This window comes from Plectropomus leopardus, chromosome 10 (genome assembly GCF_026936395.1).
Source record: "Plectropomus leopardus strain MGB_pleo_1.0 chromosome 10, ASM2693639v1, whole genome shotgun sequence".
Classification (NCBI taxonomy): Eukaryota; Metazoa; Chordata; class Actinopteri; order Perciformes; family Serranidae; genus Plectropomus; species Plectropomus leopardus.
In genome coordinates this window covers 725,029-749,953 of record NC_142185.1, presented here as the reverse complement: position 1 = coordinate 749,953, position 24,925 = coordinate 725,029, and the positions used below count along the sequence as shown (strand labels likewise).

At 42.8% G+C, this 24,925-nt stretch overlaps 1 protein-coding gene across 3 annotated transcripts; it reads right to left on the bottom strand.

The window, feature by feature from the left end:
- LOC121946648 (cyclin-dependent kinase 16) lies at nucleotides 1-24,662 on the bottom strand. Of its 3 annotated transcripts, none has more exons than XM_088082817.1 (17): nucleotides 24,527-24,662; nucleotides 23,724-23,905; nucleotides 23,068-23,178; nucleotides 22,126-22,244; nucleotides 17,802-17,930; nucleotides 17,608-17,664; nucleotides 17,081-17,195; nucleotides 14,354-14,448; nucleotides 14,167-14,229; nucleotides 13,711-13,834; nucleotides 11,864-11,984; nucleotides 6,295-6,392; nucleotides 6,061-6,166; nucleotides 5,936-5,978; nucleotides 5,644-5,734; nucleotides 5,322-5,436; nucleotides 1-3,498 (listed from the first exon to the last, which is right to left on the bottom strand). In XM_088082817.1, the coding sequence occupies exons 1-17, from the start codon at nucleotides 24,649-24,651 to the stop codon at nucleotides 3,483-3,485; spliced, it is 1,710 nt and encodes a 569-aa protein (XP_087938943.1). In that variant the 5' UTR covers nucleotides 24,652-24,662; the 3' UTR covers nucleotides 1-3,482. The 3 variants fall into 3 exon arrangements, with proteins under 3 accessions (XP_087938943.1, XP_087938944.1, XP_087938945.1); XM_088082818.1 differs by having other exon boundaries at nucleotides 5,362-5,436; XM_088082819.1 differs by lacking the exon at nucleotides 23,068-23,178.
- Between the last annotated feature and the right edge of the window lie 263 nt (nucleotides 24,663-24,925).

Here is a 24,925-nt window from a genome sequence, read left to right as displayed (position 1 = left end):
AAAATGGAATTTAATTTTAATGTCTATGTGTGTACTGTAAATATGTCCAGAATACACATAAACATGTTTGTACACAACAACAGGATCTACTTTATTCTCCATACAGATATTTCAAGTGTGCACATCAGCTTTAGCTTCAGATAATATGTAGTTTTTTCCCGGCACATGAATAAAACTCAGAAAACAAACGCCTGGGGTTCTCTGTAAGATTCACATTATGCAGTGAGGATATTGCAGATAACTCTGTCATGATGTCAACCGAAACAAAGCATGTCAGTCCATTTTTACAGAAGCAGAAAAAAACAGCATCTGGATCCTCATGGACTACAAAGAAAGATCCTTTAACGACAAAAACGCGACTTAAGACAGAAAACAAACTAGCAGTCATCCTGTTTCTGTTTCTCTGAGACGAATCCGCAGCAGTCGTTTCCATCACAGATCTGATCAAAACTGAAGTGATATTTTGTAAATGTGGATAAAACTCAACGTGGAGCTGACTGTTTCCTCTGAGAGATGTCATGTGACTTCTCCTCTGGTGATAACATCCCAGTAACCATGGCGACGGATGTTCAAAACATCAGCAACTTTATTTCTATTGCAGCCACCGCACTAGCCGTCATTATTTCCAATCCAAGGCCACGTAGGCGTGTTATGGAGCCGTGATGGAAAGGCGAGCCCCTCATACGTGGGAGTGGACACGTATGAGGGATTTCTGGGAGATGTAGTCCACGATTTCACAGAGGAATTGTGGGTTAAACACTTTCTCAGAGTTATGTGATGCAATAACAGCTCTTGTAGCTCCTGCTGCATCATGAGGGAGCCAGTTCCTGTGACCTCACAGTGTCATGTGACCTAGAACAGACTAAAGAGTGTTTCCGCTGCAGTTTGGACAAATATGTCTTTTACAGTCGCCTGAAACACCGCTTCGTGTGAGCAGGGAAACTGTTTTGCTATAAATGGGAGGGTTTTTTCGTAATTGAATTGTTTCCATTTGACATTTTTTTATATTCACAATCTCAGTTTGAACAATTTCAGGATTAATGGAAACCTCCCTGCTGACAGATTTTGCGTTGAAAGTCTCACAGTGGCTTGACTATGACTGCGACCACGACAGCGATCAGGAACTGTGATTCAGTGAGATTTGACTTCTCAGATTGAATCTTTTTTTTTTTTTTAATCAGTCACAAGACTAACACCCAAAAATGTCAAAATCAGACTCAACATGACCAAGCTTTGGCTGTCACAGCTTCTCGTAGAAAATGCAGATGTCTCACTGAGTCACATGACCCACTGGCTTTAACCCTTTACTGTCTATGAGCCTGAGACAGCAGCTGTCCAAAGTGTCAGTTTTAACGGAGCACTCCTGAGTTGGGTTCACTGAGTGATGCCGATCGGCCCGATCTTGGTTTGGGTTAGGGTTAGGTGATTTGTCAGGTGACGTTCCTGAAAACCAGCGACTCCATCAGACACCTGATATTCAGCCTCACAACAGCAGCCACAGAATAATATTGTTATCGTCACGGACGCTTTAAAGTTACATTCAACGGTCGTCCAACGTGGCTCATTTTGACTCCACCCTCATGACATCACTTCTTCCTCCAAATGTGATTCAAAGTAAACATTCACCTGAATGATTGATTAGATTGATGAGAGTAAAGAAGCGACTGCAGAGGTGTTTTGATTTTGGGGTTTCTGAACTCTGACAGATGTTTTACTCTGTGTGAATGTTGTATCCTCGCTTTGATTGGCTCTCCGAGCAGCACAAACATTACGCTCAGTGGCCAAAGATCTGCAATCAATTCTTTGATATTTTCAGTAACCTCACATACATTATTACAGCAGATTATTGTTATTATTGACACTGATCAATCATATTGTCTTCTTATCAATATTTCTCTATTGCTCACATTTCTTCACACCAAGAAAATAAAAAATTCACATCAGCAAAATCAGTTCTTTTCAAAAATATTAAGACTCCTGAAAACATTCCTGCAAAAAGTTCGTCAACGTCACATCCAGATCACCTGGTCGCTCACCTGGTCGATCGCCACTGGTAGAGCATGCAGACCAGGTTCAACTGGTGTGCCTTTGTTGTTGATTAAAAGCCTAAAATCATCATAAATAAAAATTATATTTACAGTATGACTGTGTGTTTTGCAGTATCAGCATGTATATTTTGTATATATTTTTATATATATATTTCTATATATTCCAGTATTCTGTCTGAGTGTATGACACATATATACACACACACACACACACACATGCACACGCACGCACACACACACACACACACACACACACACACACACACACACACACACAGACACACATGCAGAACAGCTGAAGCCAGTTTCACCCTTTCAGAACAAAACAGTCCAAACATGGCTTCTTCTGCAGGTTTTTCATAATAAAGGACATAACGGACTTTTATAAAATCGCTTTTCTTCATCAGTTTTTGTTCACACTATAAAACTGGTGAACTGTCAACTCTGTTCACTTCTAGCTTTAAACTCAATCAATTAACTTTGAATTCAGAGGTATTAACCCTTTTGAAGCCTTTTTAAAAGTCTCTAACCCTTCGAAGCCCAATCACATCGGTGCCATTCCTTTTTAAAAAAAACAGGAGAAAGAGGCAAGAAAGCAGCCAATGGGGTTAACAAAATGTTATGATCATAATAACAAATTTAAAATTTTGTTATAGAATTATTTCTGTAACGTCATGTCTTTAGTAATTTTTTTTCTACTTTTAACTAATTTTATGGTCATTTCCTCTTTCGCTGCTCGTCGCACTCTTCGCATGTTTTCAAAAGAAATCAAGCCGAGTTCCTCAGAGAGAAAAGGGTTAACTTCTCTAATTTCAGTCTTTCTGTTTTGTTTTGTTTTTTGGCCTTTTCTTGCCTTCAATTGACAGGACAGTGTGAGCGTGAAACGGGGACAGAGAGAGAGGAAGACATGCAGCAAAGAGCCGAGGCTGGATTCAAATCTGCGGCCGCTACGGCGAGGACACAAGCTCTGTACGTGGGGCGCCACTCAATCCACTGAGCCCCCAGTCCTTCTGTTTAGTTTGTGGCATTTTGTAAACAGAAGGAATATAAAAATGTTTCAGTTTAGTGCAAACAAACCAGATGGTGACATCGTCGGTGTGACCTCATCGCTGATATCACTCAGGTGATACCTGGATTCAAGTGTTTCCAGCGTGAGGACTTCAGCTCAGGCAGCAGTTATCCGTTCATCAGTGACAGCATGATGACGCTCGTTATTGCATCAGTCCCTGCAGCCGCCATCAGCAGCCACCAAAAAACATCTGATCAATGCTCACTTTGTTTTCTTCTTCTCTTCTTTTACAACCACAGAAAAAACCCACAAACAACAGACTCCGCCTCCCTGGTAATGTCAGAACAAAAGACCCCGCCTTCCTGGTGATGTCAGAACAACAGACTCGGCCTCCCTGGTGATGTCAGAACAGAAGACTCCGCCTCTTAGCCGGACTGTTGGCTGGTCAGAAAAAAAAAACAAAAAAAAAAAAAAAAGTTTTTTAAGGGCTGTCAAGCACTTACAAAAATTTATCAAATTAATTCCATGCTCTGTGAATCATTAATCAAAATTAATCATATATATATATTTTGCTGTTTAAGTTGTTTTTTTTTTTTAAATAATTCACATTTATAAAAATAAATTCCACACATTTATGAAGCCATGCAGCTCCTCACTGTCACCATCACACTCCTGAAAGTATTTCAAGATAAAATACCTGAAGGAATTCTGTCAGAGTACTTTTATTTTGAACTGATTGACTTTTTTGTACTTCCTCATTTGTGTAACAGAGAGAGACTTTTAAACTGCAATAAAGACTAATACAGATTCAAGATAATCACCTGCAGCTGACGCGCGGCTCAGACGCGCCTGACAGGCGCTGCTCAGGGGAGCAGCGTGCGTGCTCTAACCTGATGACATGAGCGCCAAAACAAAAACAACACGCTCAGCGCCGCTCACGCTCTCATGACGCGCGTGGTGTGAAACGGTGTGACGCGTCAAGCCTTAATAGTCTCAGGTGTGTGTTACCTGTCTCTGGTGGGTGTTACCTGTCTCTGGTGGGTGTTACCTGTCTCCGGTTTTGTGTTACCTGTCTCTGGTTTTGTGTTACCTGCCTCCGGTGGGTGTTACCTGGCTCTGGTGGGTGTTACCTGGCTCTGGTGGGTGTTACCTGTCTCAGGTTTTGTGTTACCTGTCTCAGGTGGGTGTTACCTGTCTCAGGTGGGTGTTACCTGGCTCAGGTGGGTGTTACCTGTCTCTGGTGGGTGTTACCTGGCTCTGGTGGGTGTTACCTGTCTCAGGTTTTGTGTTACCTGTCTCAGGTGGGTGTTACCTGTCTCAGGTGGGTGTTACCTGGCTCAGGTGGGTGTTACCTGTCTCTGGTGGGTGTTACCTGGCTCAGGTGGGTGTTACCTGTCTCTGGTGGGTGTTACCTGGCTCAGGTTTTGTGTTACCTGTCTCAGGTGGGTGTTACCTGGCTCAGGTGGGTGTCACCTGCCTCTGGTGGGTGTTACCTGGCTCAAGTGGGTGTTACCTGTCTAAGGTGGGTGTTACCTGTCTCTGGTTTTGTGTTACCTGTCCCAGGTTTTGTGTTACTTGGCTCAGGTGGGTGTTACCTGGCTCAGGTGGGTGTTACCTGTCTCTGGTGGGTGTTACCTGTCTCAGGTTTTGTGTTACCTGTCTCAGGTGGGTGTTACCTGTCTCTGGTTTTGTGTTACCCACCAGAGACAGGTAACACCCACCTGAGCCAGGTAACACAAAACCTGGGACAGGTGTTACCTGTCTCTGGTTTTGTGTTACCTGTCCCAGGTTTTGTGTTACCTGGCTCAGGTGGGTGTTACCTGTCTCTGGTGGGTGTTACCTGGCTCAGGTGGGTGTTACCTGTCTCTGGTGGGTGTTACCTGTCTCTGGTGGGTGTTACCTGTCTCCGGTTTTGTGTTACCTGTCTCTGGTTTTGTGTTAGCTGTCTCTGGTGGGTGTTACCTGTCTCAGGTGGGTGTTACCTGGCTCAGGTGGGTGTCACCTGCCTCTGGTGGGTGTTACCTGGCTCAGGTGGGTGTTACCTGTCTAAGGTGGGTGTTACCTGTCTCTGGTTTTGTGTTACCTGTCCCAGGTTTTGTGTTACCTGGCTCAGGTGGGTGTTACCTGTCTCTGGTGGGTGTTACCTGGCTCAGGTGGGTGTTACCTGGCTCAGGTGGGTGTTACCTGGCTCAGGTGGGTGTTACCTGTCTCTGGTGGGTGTTACCTGGCTCAGGTGGGTGTTACGTGTCTCTGGTGGGTGTTACCTGTCTCTGGTGGGTGTTACCTGGCTCAGGTGGGTGTTACCTGGCTCAGGTGCGACGGTGGGTCTGGTTGTTTCCCTCTCCAGGTGGATCTCGGGCAGACTGAAGATGGACGTCGCTGAAACAATGTTCACAGTGAGTGTATGATGTCTCAGCACATGACATCACAGATGAAAGCAGGGTCAAAGGTCGTGTTTTTTTTTTTTTTAATGTAGAAGAACTTGACATTTTATTGAGTAGGATCACTTTGCAAAAATCATCATCAGCAAATATACACAGACAAAGAAATTATTGGTAAATGTACAAAGGTCGTGTTTTAACTCACTGTCAGGAAGTGTCGCTGCTCTGTTGCCAAGGTTACTGAAATAACAATGAGTCATTGACTCTGCCGAGGAGATCCTCTTCTTCCCTTCAAACTAATGTTCAAAGAAAAAAACAGGCGTTGTGATGTCACTTCCTGTCTTGTTATTATTGTTGATAGTATTCTTATTGATGTTATTATTATATTGTCATTATTAATATTGTTATTACTTTTGTTTTTTAAAAAGTATTATTATGGTTGTTCTTTTTGTGCTTATAAAGGGTTACTGTTGAAAATCGGTGAGACATTCACTGACCTGCAGGAACTTTGACAACAGGTCCACACCGTCACTACTGAGCCTGAATAAAACACACACACACACAGGGTAGCTGAGTACTGTGTGTATCAGAGTTGTGTACTATGCGCAGTAGAGATGTGTACCTTGGGGTGTGGTGAGTCAGCGTCTCTGCTCTGTATTGAGGGAAGTTAAATGCCAAAAATTCTTCAGCACAACTGATTCCAGGCCAGCTCTGCTCTGTGGGTGTCCCTGCACAACAAATTCACACAAAAACACATCAAACACTCAAAATACATCAACACTGAAAATACACCAAACACTGAAAATATACAGTTGTGTGTATTTTGTGGATCAGAACAACAGAATCTGAATCTCACCGAGGAGTTTGAAGATAAAGTGAAGCTCCTCCTCCACCGTCGACCCAGGAAACAGAGGACGACCTGTCGCCATCTCATAGAAGATACAACCAACACCCCTGAGCACAGACAGACAGAGAGACAGAGAGACAGAGAGAAAGACAGAGAGACAGACAGAGAGACAGAGAATTAAACCAAGCTTCATTGAGCAGTCTCAGAACGTTATGTCTGACACAAGTGTGAAAAGTTTAAATTTCACAATCAGCTGCAGGGATTCACATGAAATTCGGTTAGCACCGTCTCCAGTAAGGACTCAGTGGATGTATTAAATTTGACGATGACTGCATGAAGTGGGCAGAAGTTATTACATTAAACCTACATGTGTAGACATTTCACTTTTCATTCATTCATTCTTTTTCTGTAACCGCTTGTCCTCGCGGGGGGGCCTGGAGCCAATCCCAGCTGTCCATTTCACTTTCACTTTTCAAACTTGAAAAATCATCATTCATCAGCTCCCATCACACAGCACTGAAATCTTTTCATCCAATGAAAAGTTTGTCCCGCAAGTCCGTCACACTATACTTTTCACAATATGCCAAATCAGTTAACATCTATATTATCTCCACAATTCTTTATTCAAATGCTCCCGAAACAGGCCTGCTGCGGATACGAGACCTCGCAAGTTTGAGCTGCCATTCAGCCGGCGTTCAGCCCTCAGTAACACTCAGCATCCTGTAACGACTGTAGGTATTATGAAGAGCAAGATATCAAATCCTGATTTCAGTGAAATATTCAAACAAATGTACCATGTCTGAGTTTTCAAACTTTCAAAAACTGCAGATTGAAAAAGATCCAGAACTACTGGTAAATGAAAACTACTTTGTTTTTTTGAGTTTAGCGCAGACTTAAACTTACTTGTGTGAAGTCGGGACAGACGCTGTGGACGTCTTGAGTGCACGGCCACGTTCTGTTAAACAGCAGCGGACTGAACGCTGAGCGCCACTCAGGGCAGAGACACTGTCAGACCAAACGTTCTGCTAACACGTGTTACGTGGGACTCTAGCACTGAAGGTCTCCGACTGGTTGGTTTTTAGAAATGAGGGGGAGACTTGGGGAGTTTTTTGGGGGTTATGGGTCGAGACTGCTCGGTATAAGAAAGATTCTGTTTGAGCAGTGGAGCTTGACTCGGGTTTACTGAAGTCGCTGTCTCTGAGAGTGCGGTGAACTCTTTCATATCAAATCCCACCAGCTTCCAGCATTCGTTTCTTTCGGAGGACTTCAGAGACCCAAGCGGTTCTGACACAGAAGTAACCAGACTAACAGCCGTTTTTTCCTGGCACAGATTGGCGACAATTTTCCCATGATTTTCCCAATCATTTTTTGACGAGTCATTCAGTCAGTCATTCATAACCAACATGAAAACCAGATCGCTGTCTATGGGTGGAAAACAAACCACTGTGAAGCTGAGAGAAGATGGCAAATCAATCAGAGCCATTGCTGATGATGTAACACATGATGGTAGCAGCAAAATGAATTTAAAAGTCTACAGAAACATTTTGTCTGCCAATTTAAAGAAAGATGCAACCAAACTGAGATCCTTCATCATGCAGCAAGATAATGACCCAAAACACAATGCCAAAACAACAAAAGAGTTCATCAGGGGCAAGAGGTGGGAGGTTTTAGACTGGCCACGTCAATCTCCAGACATTAACCCTATAGCGCCTGCATTTTACCTGCTTAAGAGGCGACTGAAGGGAGTAACCCCCGAAAACAAACAACAACTGAAAGAGGCTCCGGTGAAGGCCTGGAAAAGCATCACAAAAGAAGAATGCAAATGTTTGGTGATGTTAATGGGTCACAGGCTTGATGCATTTATTGCAAGAAAAGGATTTGCAACTAAATATTAAGTCTATTAGGTCACTTGAATATATTTAAGTCTATTTGTTCCATTACTTTTGCTCACCTAAAATTGTAGTGTTCCGTTACAAATAATACTATCTTCTACTTGTGTATCAGATCCAGATGTAAATACCTGGAAATAAAAGCTGAAATGTTGATCTCTTGTCTCATATTTATCTTTCCATTTCAAACTAAAATGTTTTCAGTCTACAGCAAAAATAAAGCATTTGACCTCACTGTTCTGATACTTTTGGAGCGGAGTGTATATAACTAGGGTTATGGTTATAACTGTAGTCGTAGTTATGATTATAGTTATGGTTATGGTCATTATGCTGGCAGTACTGACCACGTCGATGTGGGTGGAGTAGTCAGTGTGTAATTACAGTTGTAGTTGTATTTATAGTTAAGGTTATTGTGGTGGCAAAAACTGTGAGATTCTGTTTTTCCTTTAACTCTACTTTTCTTTTGTTCTTGCAACATGGAGAGTACGGGTGCAGTGTGTCAGACTCGCCACCTCCTTTCCAATAAAGATTTTTGTGTCATTTTTGTCATTTGACCGAGTCATTTGTAGGTCCCATTCACCAACAACGCCGAGCTTTGTGGTGATGAGCTGAGGCTGAGATCAATGACAGTATCTGCTGTCACCCTTCTTCTCCCCACCATGCACCATGCACACCACCTTAGGATAGCACCCTCAACACCCTCAACACCCTCAACACCTTCAACACCCTCAACACCCTCAACACACCTGGAGCATGCACACCACTTTAGGATAGCACCCTCAACACCCTCAACACCTTCAACACCCTCAACACACCTGGAGCATGCACACCACCTTAGGAAAGCACCCTCAACACCCTCAACACCTTCAACGCCCTCAACACCTTCAACACCCTCAGCACCCTCAACACCCTCAACACCTTCAACACCCTCAACAACCTCAACGCCCTCAACATCCTCAACACACCTGGAGCATGCACACTTGTAAACATAGATACAGAGATAAAATGAGTTACTACTTATGTGTAATTATAATTATAGTTATAGTGCCTGACAACATGTCAATGTGGGTGGAGTAGTTAGTGTACAGATATGGTTGAAGTTATAGTTATAGTTGTATAATTATAGTCATAGTTGTAGTTATTGTTATAGTTGTAGTATAGTTATAGATATAGTTGTAGATGTAGTTATAGTAATAGTTATCGACATAGATTTATTCGAGGACTTTCAGTCAGGCTTCAGAGTTCATTATAGTACACGGCACTAGTAAAAATTAATAACGACTTATTTATCGCTTCTGACACGGGTCTGGTCTCTGTTTTAATCCTATTAGATCTCAGTGCTGCATTTGACACTATTGACCATCAAATCTTGCTGCACAGACTTGAAACCTCAATTGGCCTTAAAGGAACGTCACTAGCCTGGTTTAAGTCATACTTATCAGATCGTTCCCAATTTGTTCACATCAATGATCAACCCTCCGCACATACAAAGGTCTGCTTTGGAGTGCCACAAGGTTCGGTGCTTGGACCAATCCTTTTCACTTTATATATGCTTCCTCTAGGCAACATAATTAGAAAACACTCTATAAATTTCCATTGTTATGCTGATGATACACAATTATATCTATCTATGAAACCAGATGAAACTGATCAGCTATCTAGACTTCAAACATGTCTTAAGGATGTAAAAGCCTGGATGAGCCGTAATTTCCTGATGTTGAATTCAGACAAAACTGAAGTTATTGTTCTTGGCCCAAAACACCTCAGAAGCTCCTTTTCCAACAATGTAATTTCTCTAGATGGCATTACCTTGGCCTCTAGCACAACTGTAAGGAACCTCGGAGTTTTATTTGACCAGGATTTATCCTTTGCCTCCCATATAAAACAAAACTTCAAGGACGGCTTTCTTTCACTTGCGTAACATCGCAAAAATTAGACATATCGTCTCCCAAACAGATGCTGAAAAATTAGTACATGCATTTGTCACCTCTAGGCTGGATTACTGTAATTCCCTATTATTTGGTTGCCCCAACAAATCTCTTAGGTCTCTCCAGCTGGTGCAGAACGCTGCTGCTCGTGTTTTAACGGGAACCAAGAAAAGGGACCATATTTCTCCTGTTTTAGCTTCTCTGCACTGGCTCCCTGTGAAATCCAGGATTGAGTTTAAAATCCTCCTCCTTACTTACAAAGCTCTAAATGGTCAGGCTCCATCCTATCGGTCACAGCTCATAGTTCCTTACCAACCCTCAAGATCACTGCGCTCTGAAAATGCAGATGGGAACCAGAGCCTTCAGCTACCATGCTCCTCTTTTATGGAAACATCTTCCAGTTTCGGTCAGAGAGGCAGACACCGTTTCAACTTTTAAGGGTAGACTTAAGACTTTCCTCTTTGATAAAGCTTATAATCAGGGCTGGCTCAGGCTGCCTGGACCAGCCCCTAGTTAGGCTGACATAGGTTTAACCTGCCGGGGGACTTCCCCTGATACGCTGAGCTCCTTTCCTTCTCTCAATGCCGCCATCGAAAATCATGCATGTCTGTTAACTGCATTGCCGTTTGTAAGCTTAGCTTAGCCTCAGTAGTTTAGCCTCAGTAGTTTAGTTTAGCCTCAGTAGTTTAGCCTCAGTAGTTTAGCTTAGCCTCAGTAGTTTAGCTTAGCCTCAGTAGTTTAGCCTAGCCTCAGTAGCTTAGCCTCAGTAGTTTAGCCTCAGTAGTTTTGCCTCAGTAGTTTAGCTTAGCCTAACATCTGTGATAGCCATGTGGTACTCTCACTACCTGGGGCTCGCGATTACAGAGCCTGGGTCTGTTGAACTGCACTACGCTAATCCTGTTGCCTCTCGGGAGCGTTCCTGCTCCCTTGTTTCCTAGTTTCCCTGGATCCTGGCCGTAACTTTGACTGTGCCTGACCATGGTGATAGCTGTGCTGATGCTGTGATCCTGCCTACTGTGTCCCCCGCTCGCCCTGATCGTGGTCTGGTCCTGGTTGCGCCGATGTTGTGATCTTGCCTTTGGACAACTCCCTTTAAACATATGCATGAGACTGTTGCATATGATATCATCTCTCTCAACATCATCATAGAGAGCATTACAATTAATGCTCTCTATGCTCATTATTGCTGTGCCCCCCCACCCCCGCCCTCTCTCCCCTCTCTTTCTCTTTCCTTTTTTGCCATGATTATATTTCGTTTGTTATTAACGACATCTATCACTCGTCTGTCCGTCCTGAAGAGGGATCCCTCATCATCCTCTGCTGCTCTTCCTGAGGTTTCTTCCTTTTTTTCCCCGTTACAGGGGTTCTTTTTGGGGAGTTGTTCTTCGGGTGATGTGAGGGTCTAAGGGCAGAGGGATGTCGTACACTGTAAAGCCCTCTGAGACAGACTGTGTTTGTGATAATGGGCTCTATAAATAAAACTGACTTGACTTGACTTGAGATATAGTTGTAGTTATAGTAATAGTTATAGATATAGTTGTAGTTATAATAGTTATATGTATAGTTGTAGTTATAATAGTTATTAATATAGTTGTAGTTATAATAATAGTTATAGTTATAGATATAGTTATAGTTATAGTAATAGTTACAGATAATGTTGCAGTTATAATAATAGTTATAGATATAGTTGTAGTTATAAAATTTTCTATGTATAGTTGTAGTCATAGTAATAGTTATAGATATGGTGCTTGCAGTACTGACCACATGTCGATGTGGGTGGAGTAGTCAGTGCTGCCCAGTAGGATGTCTGGCGGTCGGTACCACAGCGTCACCACTTCGTTGGAGTACGTCTTCGTCGGGATGGACTTTGCTCGAGCCAAACCTGAGAGACACCATACCTCTGTGCCATCACAACATGACATCACACTCACCTGGAAGACACTCTGGTCCAAAGTCATGTAAAATAAGTCAACTTGTCCTCCACAAGAGGATTACAAGTGGAAACATGTCTTCCACTGTCTTAGTAAACTGTAGTAAACTGTCTCAGTAAACTACAAAAGCTAAATGTTGATGTCAGCAACTGAGGAAAGAGACTGTGTGTCTCTCTGTCTCTCAGTGTGTCTCTGTCTGTCTGTCTGTCTGTCTGTCTGACTCTGTCTGTTTCTCTGTCTGTAGTGGTGTTAGTGGTCATACTGGTGTTCGTGGTCATACTGGTGTATATGGTCATACTGGTGTTAGAGGTCATACTGGTGTAAGTGGTCATACTGGTGTATATGGTCATACTGGTGTAAGTGGTCATACTGGTAGATAGATAGATAGATAGATAGGTACTTTATTGATCCCAAGGGAAATTTAAGTAACCAGCAGCATATTAAACATACAGAATAGAATATAGACCAATAAATATATAAGCAATATATACAGAGAAAAAGAGAGATGCAGAATATGCAAAAACACAAGATATAAAACAACAATAAACAATAAAACAGTGCAATACCAGTAAAAACAGTGCAACAGTGCAAACAGTGTTTATCTGTGTGAGGAGGAGTTGAAGAGTCGTATGGCCTGTGGGACAAACGACTTCCTCAGCCTGTCAGTGGAGCAGGACAGGGACAGCAGCCTGTCACTGAAGACACTCCTCTGCCTGATGATGATGCCGTGCAGAGGGTGGTGGGCAGTGGTCATACTGGTGTAAGTGGTCATACTGGTGTAAGTGATCATACTGGTGTTAGTGGTCATACTGGTGTAAGTGGTCATACTGGTGTAAGTGGTCATACTAGTGTTAGTGGTCATACTGGTGTACGTGATCATACTGGTGTTAGTGGTCATACTGGTGTAAGGGATCATACTGGTGTTAGTGGTCATACTGGTATAAGTGGTCATACTGGTGTTAGTGGTCATACTGGTATAAGTGATCATACTGGTGTTAGTGGTCATACTGGTGTAAGGGATCATACTGGTGTTAGTGGTCATACTGGTATAAGTGGTCATACTGGTGTTAGTGGTCATACTGGTATAAGTGATCATACTGGTGTTAGTGGTCATACTGGTGTAAGTGGTCATACTGGTGTATATGGTCATACTGGTGTAAGTGGTCATACTGGTGTAAGTGGTCATACTGGTGTGACGGCCTCACTAATCTGTGCCTCTCTCCTCAGCTCCTTCCTTTGCTGCAGCCCCACAGTAGTTGGGCCGTCTAAATGGCTGGCCACACCTATAGGCGGGGCCTACCTCTATAAAAGGGCTGCTGGAGTCACTCTGCTCTCTCTCTGGTGGTTGAGCAGCTGACGCCACATGGCCGACATGGTTTAGTTAGTTTGGTTTGTTCTCTGTTTGTTGCGCACACACACACACACACACACACCTCATTCCACCTCACACACTGATCTACGGATATGCACCTTATTTTCCTTTTAATTATGTTCAGTTAAATAAACATCTCCTTATTCCCTGGCAAACTTTGTGTGGACTCTCTCTTTGTTGCAAACCAGTGAGCCAGGTTTGTAACACTGGTGTTAGTGGTCATACTGGTGTAAGTGGTCATACTGGTGTATATGGTCATAATGGTGTTAGTGGTCTGGCTGCAGTGGTGGATGCAGTGGACTCACCAAAGTCAGCCAGTTTGAGTTCTCCTCGCTCGTTGATAAGCAGGTTTTGGGGTTTCAGGTCTCTGTGGAGAACTTTCCTCCGATGGCAATACGACAAACCTCGCAGCAGCTGGAACAGAAAGAGCTGAGGAGACAAAACCAGTTCAAAAAACCACTGGTAAACTGGTTTAAAAAGTTTCAGGTCAAAGTGCTTCTCTATGGAGCGCAAATCGAATAGAATTGAATCGAATCGAATTGAATCAGCCGACTTCATCAGTTCACATCTGAGACAGTGAGAGTCCTTCCAGCTGACAGCCTCCGCATGCTCACAACAAAAACCAAACAGCACAAAACCTCACAGCTCACAACAGCTCCGAAACAGCACTTAAAAATGTCTGTGTGTTCATGTGTAGACTGCAGTATAAATACATAAAGGTAGAAAGAGGAGTACTGACAGATACTTTAAAGTTTTCTCACTTTAACATTGTGGACGTTGATGATGTTTCCACAGTCGTCCAGATACTGTTTCAGATCTTTGTCCTAAAACACACGAGAAATGTGATTCAAGGCGAAACACACACACAAAAAAACACGTATGCATATGTGTGTGTGTGTGTGTGTGTGTGTGTGTGTGTGTGTGTGTGTGTGTGTGTGTGTGTCTCACCAGATACTCAAACACCAGTGTGAGGGACTTCTGTGTGTGGATGATGTCATGCAGCGTCACAATGTTGGCGTGTTTCAAATCCTTCAACAGAGACACTGCAGAAAAACACACAAATATTAATACACACATCAGTACACACACGCACACGCACACACACACACACATACACACACAATAACCCTAACCCTAACCCATTAATTCACACTCACATTAACACACACAATAGTACATTAACACACACGCACATTAATACACACACATTAAAACGCACATTAACAAAGACACACACACACACACACATAAATACACACACATTAAAATGCATATTAAAACAGATACACACACACATTAACAGACACACATTAGTACATTACCATTACCATGGACAAATTAACTAACTAGATTAATTAACCCTCCGGTTCCAGTATCTCCACAACGAGGTTCCACCAGCAAACGTAACGAGTTTGCAGTACTAAAAAGGTTCAAGGCATCAGAGATGCAGCTGACTGTTCGGGGCAGAAGAATAATGAGACTTTTCTGCAGGCGTCTCAACATAACTTACTAAGTTCAGTTTCAGTCCATCAGTGACGAATCACTGAAGACATCATCTCCAGTCTCAGTCCTTCCACCTGCTGCCTCGATGTTTCACCCACTAATTTCCTTAAAACTGTCCTGAGCAGTTAAGTAAAACCTCTCACTCTTACAGTGAATCTGTCTCTCCGCTCGCTCACTTTTTCAAATGCTTTGAAAACTGCAGACATCAAGCCCCTGCTAAACAAGAGCAGCCTGGAACAACTATCGGCCGAATTCAAACTTACTGATTTTTATTAAAGTTATTACAAAAGTTGTCCACCAGCGACTTATAAATAAATGACATCTGCCTGAACACCGACTCTGTTTCTGAGTTTCTGTTTAGAGCTGCTGGATCTGAGTGCTGCCTTTGACACAGTGGACCACACCATTTTATCACAAAGACTAGAAGGCTGGGTTGGACTCTCTGGACCCGTCCTTAAATGATTCAAGTCATATCTTCATGACAGGAAGTACTTTGCCTAAACTGGAAACTGTAAGTATGAGCAGATGAACGTGACATATGCAAAATAAGAAAGTAGCCTACCACAATTATGCAGATGACGCGCAAATATACATATCACCTTCAGCAGAAACTTATGAATCTGCACAATGTCTGTGTTGCTGTATCGAGCAAATCAGTGATTGGATGAATCAAAATGTTCTGCAACTCAGCAGAGATAAGACCAGATCATTGTCTTTGGGCCACAGAAAGTCAAGTCAATTTTATTTATAGAGCCCATTATCACAAACACAGTCTGTCTCAGAGGGCTTTACAGTGTACAACATCCCTCTGCCCTCAGACCCTCACATCACCCGAGGAAAAACTCCCGAAAAACAACCCCTGAACGGGGAAAAAAAGAGGAAGAAACCTCAGGAAGAGCGGCAGAGGATGATGAGGGATCCCTCTTCAGGATGGACAGACGAGTGATAGATGTCGTAAATAACAAATGAAATACAATCATGGCAAAAAAGGAAAGAGAAAGAGAGAGGAGGAGAGAGGGGGAGAGAGAGAGAGAGGGGGAGAGAGAGAGAGGGAGAGAGAGAGGGAGAGAGGGAGAGAGAGGAGGAGAGAGGGGGAGAGAGGCACAGCAATAATAGAAACAGATGCATGTCATATTACAATAATGGTAGGTGTGAAATTAGTAATTGCACTCTATGATGATGTTGAGAGTGATGATAACAGTCTCATGCACATGTTGATAGGGAGTTGTCCAAAGGCAAGATCACAACATCGGCGCAACCAGGACCAGACCACGATCAGGGCGAGCGGGGGGCACAGTATCAAGAAAGGCAGAGTGTTAGCTAGTTAAATCCCTCTCTCTTATAACCAAGAGCCAATCAAGAAACCTCGGGGTTACCTGGACTCTGATTAAATTTCAGTCACATCAAATCAGTAACTTCATCTGCCTACTGTCATTTAAAAACATTTCCAAAGTCAGAGGAATAATGTCAGAGTGAGACCGTGACAGGTTCACCCACGCCTTTATTTTCAGCAGATCACGTTACTGCGTAGGCCTTTCGAAACAAGCTGCTGAACTCCAGCTGATTCAGAATGATGCTGCGAGAGTCCTGACAAAAACTAGGAAATGTGACCACGACTTCCCAAATCCTCACACCGGATACGTGCCGCTCAGAGAACGGAATTTAAAATCTCACTGCTCGTCTATAAATCACTACGAGGCTCAGTGCCGAAATATATATCTGACACACTTTTAACATATGAGCCTTTGTGGACCATCAGAACATCAGGGGCCCTCGGGAAATCTGTGGCCCTCAGTACATCAGGGGCCCTCAGGAAATCAGGGGCCCTCAGTACATCAGGGGCCCTCAGGAAATCTGAGGCCAGCCTACTGACCGTTATTAGTACTGTAGTGTAAGTGCTGTAGTGTTAGTACTGCAGTACTATAGTATTTGTACTATAGCAGTAGTACTGTTGTGTCAGTGCTGTAGTATTAATACAGTAGTACTGTAGCATTAGTACTGCAGTCTACAGTGTACTGTAGTACAAGTACTATAGTACTGTAGTGTTATTACTGCAGTTTTAGTACTATTATATTAGTACTGTAGTATGAGTGCTGTAGTGTTAGTACAGTAGTGTTAGTAGTGTAGTGTGAGTATGGTAGAATTAGTACTGTAGTATAAGTAATGCAGTACCTTCTCTGATCGCAGTACACGGCGCTCCTTCTTCGTGTTCCAGTCGAATTTCCTTCAGAGCCACGAGGTTCTCCGTCAGTTTACTGCGACCTTTATACACCGTTGCATATGTCCCCTATAGAGGACAGGCAGACAAACAGGTGAGACAGAGTCAGGTAGACAGACAGATGAGACAGACACAGGTAGACAGACAGTTAAGACAGAGCCAGGTAGAGACAGACAGATGAGACAGAGACAGGCAGAGATGGACAGTTAAGACAGAGACTGGTAGAGACGGACAGGTGAGACAGAGACAGGTAGAGACAGACAAGTGAGACAGAGACAGACAGAGACAGACAGAGACAGACAGGTGAGTCAGAGACAGGCACAGATGGACAGGTTAGACAGACACAGGTAGAGACAGACAGGTGAGACAGAGACTGGCAGAGATGGACCGGTGAGACAGATACTGACAGAGACAGAGACTAGTAGAGATGGACTGGTGAGACAGAGACAGACAGAGAAAGGCAGAGACAGTGAATCCTCACCTCTCCAAGTTTGTCCAGTTTTATGTACGTCTCCAGTTTCCCAAAACCAATCTCTGACTGCAGAGACACACAGAGACAGAGACAAACAAATAGGGAGACAGACAGAACCACAGATAGAGAGACAGGGGATTCATATAATCTGTCTCAATAACAGAATCCAATAGAATCTGGTAGACAAGAAGTGAGGGGCAAACCAGAGACACTCTGCGCAGCCGTCTGCTTATTGGCTGCTCAAACAGAGCTGGACCAATCAAGTTAAACTTCTCCAGGTAATCGTCAGGGAGACGAATGTCAGCCGGTAACGAGAGACGTTTGTTAATGTCCTGAAAGACAGCAGAGAGACAGGAGACATCAATCTGTCCACATCCATTCACAAACTAATAAATCAACCAACCAACCAACCAACCAACCAACAATACAGCCAGTCAACAAACCAACCAACCAGTCAACCAACCAACCAACCAACCAGTCAACCAACCAACCAACAAACCAACCAAACAACAAACCAACCAACACACTGCACTACACTAACTCGGATTCTTCTCACAGCATTTCTGCTCCCTTGTTTCGTAGTTTTCCCTGATCTTTGCAGCAACCCTGCACCTGGATCGTGATGATGGCTGTGCTGATGCTGTGATCCTGCCTTTGGCTTTGCTCTTGCTGTGGCTTCACTGATGCTCAGCCTGGACCATGGTCTTGGTTGTGCTGTTGCTGTGGTCCTGTCTATGGCTGAGCCGGTGTCATGGTGTCTTGGTTACACTGATGCTGTGATCCTGCTCGACACGACCATCTACTGCCTCCATTATTAATATACACATGACTGTTATCAACACTTACGATACTTGCATGTAACATTACATGATATCATAAATAATATTAATTAATTTACATCTATCACTATTTTATATGGTATGCTATTGTTACGATTATTGCTGTGCACCCCCCCTCCCCCTTTCTTTTTCCTGCTTGTAATTACTGTACTTTAATTGTTATTTACATTTATTGCACGTCTGTCTGTCCTGAAGAGGTTTCCCTCCTCAGTCGCTCTTCTTGAGGTTTCTACCACTTTTTCCCCTGTTACAGGGTTTTTTGGGGAGTTTTTCCTTAGTCTCTTTGAGGGTCTAAGGACAGAGGGATGGTGCCTGCTGTAAAGCCCTCTAATGCAAACTGTGTATGTGTGTAATTTAGTGTGTATATGTGTGTGTATATACATATTGTGTGTATATATGTTAGTGTACTGTTTGTATCTCTGCTCTGTGACAGTACAGCGGATAATGTCTGGTGTTCGTATCTTTGCTGTGTGATCCCAGTAAATTACACCAGCTACCATGCATCTTTTATAGAAATTACTTTGTAATTTCTATAAATGTGTAACAAATGCCAATTTACAACTCATACAATACAAAATCCTCCATAGAACTCATTTGACTGGACACAAAATGCAAAAAATGGGCTTCTCAGCCTCTGGAAACTGTTCACACTGCTCACTAAAATGCACTGACACCTACATTCATGCAACCTGGCACTGCACACCTGTTCACCGCTTCTGGAGAAACATCACAGAAACTTTATCTCAGATTATGGGCTGCCACATCCCACTTTCCCCTTCCCTCTGTTTATTAGGAGACGTATCCACATTAAAACTTGACAACACACACACCCGTTCACTTCTAGTGGCGCTGACTGTCGCCAAGAAAACTATCCTCATGAACTGGAAGTCTCGGAACTCCATACACATCACACACTGGAAAAACCTGCTCACAGACTACATCTCTTTAGAAAGTACAAACTCCTCTGACAATAATCATAACCCTACCTGGCTATCATTCATCACTTTTTTACAATCATAACCTGCCACAAACCAGTCACATCATCCGCCCCAGATCTCTGACACCTTCATTCCCATCCTTAGTAATTACCACCGATTCATATATTTATTTATTTTTATCTTTCTTCTTCTGCCTGACGACCAATAACCACTGGACACATATTTACAAATTGTTATATCTCCTTAGAAAATACAAACTCCTCCGACAATAATCATGACACTATCTGGCAACCATTCATCACTTTCTTACAATCATCACCTACAACAAGCTATTATTACATCAATTACTACAGCCTCTGTAACCTTCACTCCCATTCATTGTGATCACTATTTATATATATGTGTTTGTTTATTTATCTATTTATTTATTTATTTATTTATTTATTTTGGGGTGGGGGGGTAATTGATACAACCATCGTTATTACTATAACTATTATGATTAACATGATTAACATTTATTAATATTTATATACTTACTTACTATACTTATATATATATATATTTATTTATTTACACTTACTAATTACCACTCTGGTCCCTGCTGGGTCACGCTTGCTGGGCCACGGCCTGTGGTCCCTTCCACCCCCACCCCACCCAAAATCCCCCGCCCTGGACTGTTTTCAGGTGGCACATCACCTTTTTTAATGCACAACACACTAGTTTAAGAGGACTAGAGGAAAGGGGACACAATGCCAGTTCATAACAACCCATCTCCTCGGTTTTAATGCACTACATACCACTTAAAAGACTATCTCATTAAAATAAAATAAAAATAAAATAAAATAAAAAATATATATATATTAATAAACAAATAAATAAATAAAATAGATAAATAAATACAATGTATAAAAAAAATAATAATAATGATAAAGACTACATATACATCTAGACATAGGGTAAGGTGTTGTGCCACACACAGTCCAGGGCACGTGGGGGTTGGGGGTCCGGGGTGTTGGGGGCCGCAGGCTGGTCATGTGTGGGTGGGTAGGGACATGAGGCATCACATCTCATCTCATAAAGACCCCCCACTTTCCTCCCTTCTCTGCCACCCTCATTCTTATTATTATTATTATTATTATTGTTATTACTATTATTAATATTATTATTATTATTATCATTATTGTTGTTGTTGTTGTTACTTATGTTATTTTCTTTATGTATTTATTTTTTCCTTCTGTATACTCATCTCCATCTCCATGTCTGACGATTATAATATTTATTACTACTATTATATTATATATTACTGTCTTTCTTACTCTCAAATCACACACACACACACACACACACACACACACACACACAAAATCTGTTGTTGTTTGTTGTTCACACCTGTTTTCTGTCTGTCCTGTATTGTCACTTAATGTCATATTGCACAATAAAAAAAAAAAAATAAAAAAAAGAAATTATTCTCATCTGCACTACACAAGGTATTATACGTATAAGGTATTATTACTTGTTTTTTGCACACAAGAATCCAAATGAACTTGAACAAATCATAACTAGTAAGCTTGTGAAAATAGACACCTGGTTTAGGTGCAACAAACTTCCTCTCAATATCAGCAAAACAAACTACATTGTATTCTGTTCCAACAAAAAAATGACACCAGGCAAATTTGTCCCAAAATAAACAGACAGAATATTGTAAGAGTCAACTCTACAAAGTTCCTGGGGATCCTCATTGATGGATTTCTTCATTTCAAATGTCATAATGATGATCTAACGAAAAACTATCTAAATATGCTGCTTTGTTTTTTAAGTTGAGGTATTTTCTTCCACTCTCTGCGCTTCTCACCCTTTATAAAACTTCATCTGAGCCTCATCTACATTACTGCAATATCGAATGGTGTAACACATTTACAACTCACCTAAAAAAGCTAGAAAATCTCCAAAAGACAGTCATACATGCTTCATCATGGTCTGAGTTTTTTCTCCTACTAGAACACTTTTCCACCGTTACAATTTTCTAAGGCTTGCTGAGTATAATTACCTCCAGAATGCTTGTATAATGTACCAGGTTGTACACAAACGCAACCATAAACTGTGTGATCTCATTAAGAGTCTTCCTTCCTTTGCACACCTATACCACAAGGAATAAAACCAAATTACAGGGACAGGTTCAAATGTGCCAGCCTAGTATTGTGTGCAGAGGACTGCAGATTTGGAATGAGCTTGACTGGAAGCTAAAAATGTCGCATCCCATCTCCATCTTCAAGAAAAAGGTAAAAATGCAACTCCTATCATTGTATGATTAACTTAATGATCATTAACTCAATGATCTATTATATCTCGATTGTGCCTACGAATCTAATGCACCCAGAATGCCGGGATCATCTGTGGTTTATCTGTTACACACCTGTTTGTATGTTGTTGTACTCAAAGGATATCTGGCTCATATCTTGTCTCATACCACTTTATTTTAGAAATCTGGGACCCCATCAAAAGTGTCTACTGTATATATATATTATATATATATATACATATATACTATATCTAATGCTGATGATGTGTGAATAAACTAAACTAAACTAGTGTGAGGGTATATGTATTTGTGTGTATATTTTGGTGTGTATATGTATTTGTGTGCATATTTTGGTGTGTATATGTATTTGTGTACCTCGGTGGATATCTCCTCAGTCTCTGCGTGTATGTTTTTTGTAGATATTTGTGTATATGTGTGTATTAGTGTGTACCTCGGTGGAGATCTTCTGTCTCCTCAGGCGAACTCTGACTGGACTCTGGACGTCATCAGTCGAAGACGGAGGATCGCTTTCTCCGTCTGAACTCATCTTCACGTCCTCATGGACAATCTCTGAGTACACAGACACATCACATCAGTGCAGTACCTGACACCAGTATTACATAGTACTGCACAGGACTACAGAGCACTACAAAATACTACACAGCACCACAGAGTTCCACAAAGTACAACACAATACTACAAAGTACTACACAGGACAAACAGATAGAGCACTACACAGCACTACACAGTACTACACAATACTACAAAGCACTACACAGGACAAACACGACTACAGAGCACTACACAGTACTACACCATACAACACAGGACTACGCAGTGCTGCAGTATACACAGGATTCATGACACTAGAAACTGTAGATTAAAACTTTAATACGTCAGTCAGTATGCATACAAAGAAGAAGGGTAGTGCAGTATTTGTACATTTGTTTGCAGTATTAGTACCCAGTTGTACGGTGTGGTTCAGGCAGTGCAGTATTTGTACATGTTTGCTGTATTACTACCCAGTCGTGCAGTGCGGTTCAGGCAGTGTAGTATTTGTATGTGTGTTTGCAGTATTAGTACCCAGTCGCGCTGTGTGGTTCAGGTAGGAGCAGTATTTGTACGTGTGTTTGCAGTATTAGTACCCAGTCGCGCTGTGTGGTTCAGGTAGGAGCAGTATTTGTACGTGTGTTTGCAGTATTAGTACCCAGTCGCGCGGTGTGGTTCAGGTAGGAGCAGTATTTGTACGTGTGTTTGCAGTATTAGTACCAGGTTGCACGGTGTGGTTCAGGTAGGAGCAGTATTTGTATGTGTGTTTGCAGTATTAGTATGCAGTCGTGCGGTGTGGTTCAGGTAGGAGCAGTATTTGTACATGTGTTTGCAGTATTAGTACCCAGTCGCGCGGTGTGGTTCAGGTAGGAGCTCAGGCTGCGTCCCAGTCCTCGAGGTTTCCTCAGAGATGAACCGTGACACTTCAAACCTCCAGAAGAACAAAGAGACACCTCTGATGGAGGGATGATGGAGTGATGGAGGGATGATGGAGGAGTGATGGAGGGATGATGGAGAAGTGTTGGAGGGATGATGGAGGGATGATGGAGGGATGATGGAGGGATGATGGAGGGATGATGGAGCAGTGATGGAGGAGTGATGAGGGATGATGGAGGAGTGATGGAGGAATGATGGAGGAGTGATGGAGGGATGATGGAGGAGTGATGGAGGGATGATGGAGGAGTGATGGAGGAGTGATGGAGGGATGATGGAGGGATGATGGAAGAGTGATGAGGGATGATGGAGGAGTGATGGAGGGATGATGGAGGAGTGATGGAGGATGATGGAGGGATGATGGAGGAGTGATGAGGGATGATGGAGGGATGATGGAGGAGTGATGGAGGGATGATGGAGGGATAATGGAGGGATGATGGAGGAGTGGTGAGAGTTAAACTGACAGTAAAAATATCCTAAAATCCTAAAAATGTCCTACAGTAAGTAAGAAATGTCCTCCTAAAATCTGAGAAATGTCCTAAAATCTGAGAAATGTCCTAAATGTACCTGAGTCACTGTGTGATGTCACTTCCTGGTTGATGGTGTCACTCAGTGCCCTCTCTCCCCCCCTCCCCAGAGTGAGGGACAGCTGTCGCTTGATCTTCCTCATCCTCTCCATGAGGGGGGGGCGAGACACTGAGGGGGCCGGGGCCGCCAGCCTGGAGACACACCTGGACCTGGACACACACCTGTGCAGGTAAAGACAGGAGATGTAGGCAGAGATAATATTTCACCTTTTAATGATCATTTCAATAAATTAAATGAATGGACGGACCCATCTATGTGCTGCAGTAAATGTCCTCAGTGTGTCTCAGTAAGGAGGACTGACCCGTCTATGCATTGCAGCGAATGTCCTCAATGTGTCTCAGTGTGAAGAGGACGGAGCTGTCTATATGCTGCAGTAAATGTCCTCAGTGTGTCCCAGTGAGGAGGACAAACCCGTGTATGTGCTGCAGTAAATGTCCTCAGTGTGTCTCAGTGAGGAGGACGGACCCGTCTATGTGCTGCAGTAAATGTCCTCAGTGTGTCTCAGTGAGGAGGACGGACCCGTCTATGTGCTGCAGTAAATGTCCTCAGTGTGTCTCAGTGAGGAGGACGGACCCGTCTATGTGCTGCAGTAAATGTCCTCAGTGTGTCTCAGTGAGGAGGACGGACCCGTCTATGTGCTGCAGTAAATGTCCTCAGTGTGTCTCAGTGAGGAGGACGGACCCGTGTATGTGCTGCAGTGATAATTATATCAGGGGAAGTCTCCGGTGTCCCAGTGTATGGGTATGTGTCTCCCGGTGAGACTTGCGGTGTGTGTGACTCACCGGGGAGTCTGTCCCGGTCCGTCCCGGTCTCTGGTCGGTTCAAGAGGCTGCCGCCATGTTGTTGATCCTCCGGTGCGTCCTGACACCGGGAGTGACGTCACAGCCGCCTCCGCTGCTCCGATCATAAACACGTGACGTCACAGTTTCAGATTGTTTACATTTGTGTTCAAAATAAAAAGTTTGTAAATACACAAAAATCAGCCGATGACGCTGCGTCCGGTTACCTGCTGATTTTAAGCGGCTGTTTCACAGGGCGGAGATCTTATGGGACATCCAGATCCAGACTGACGAGCGGCGACAATATATACAAAAATATATCAGTAAATATATATATATGTGTGTGTGTGTGTGTGTGTGTGTGTGTGGTTGTGTCGGTGTTGGTCTGCAGACCGTCAAAAT

Excerpts from the sequence above, each read along its gene's own strand:
- LOC121946648 (XM_088082817.1), bottom strand. The coding sequence starts at position 24,651 with ATGATCGGAGCAGCGGAGGCGGCTGTGACGTCACTCCCGGTGTCAGGA. Across the intron at positions 17,665-17,801 it reads GGCTGCGCAGAGTGTCTCTG|TCAGAGATTGGTTTTGGGAA; the intron begins GTTTGCCCCTCA and ends GTGTCTCTGCAG. Across the intron at positions 11,985-13,710 it reads ACTCAAACTGGCTGACTTTG|GTTTGGCTCGAGCAAAGTCC; the intron begins GTGAGTCCACTG and ends GGTGTCTCTCAG.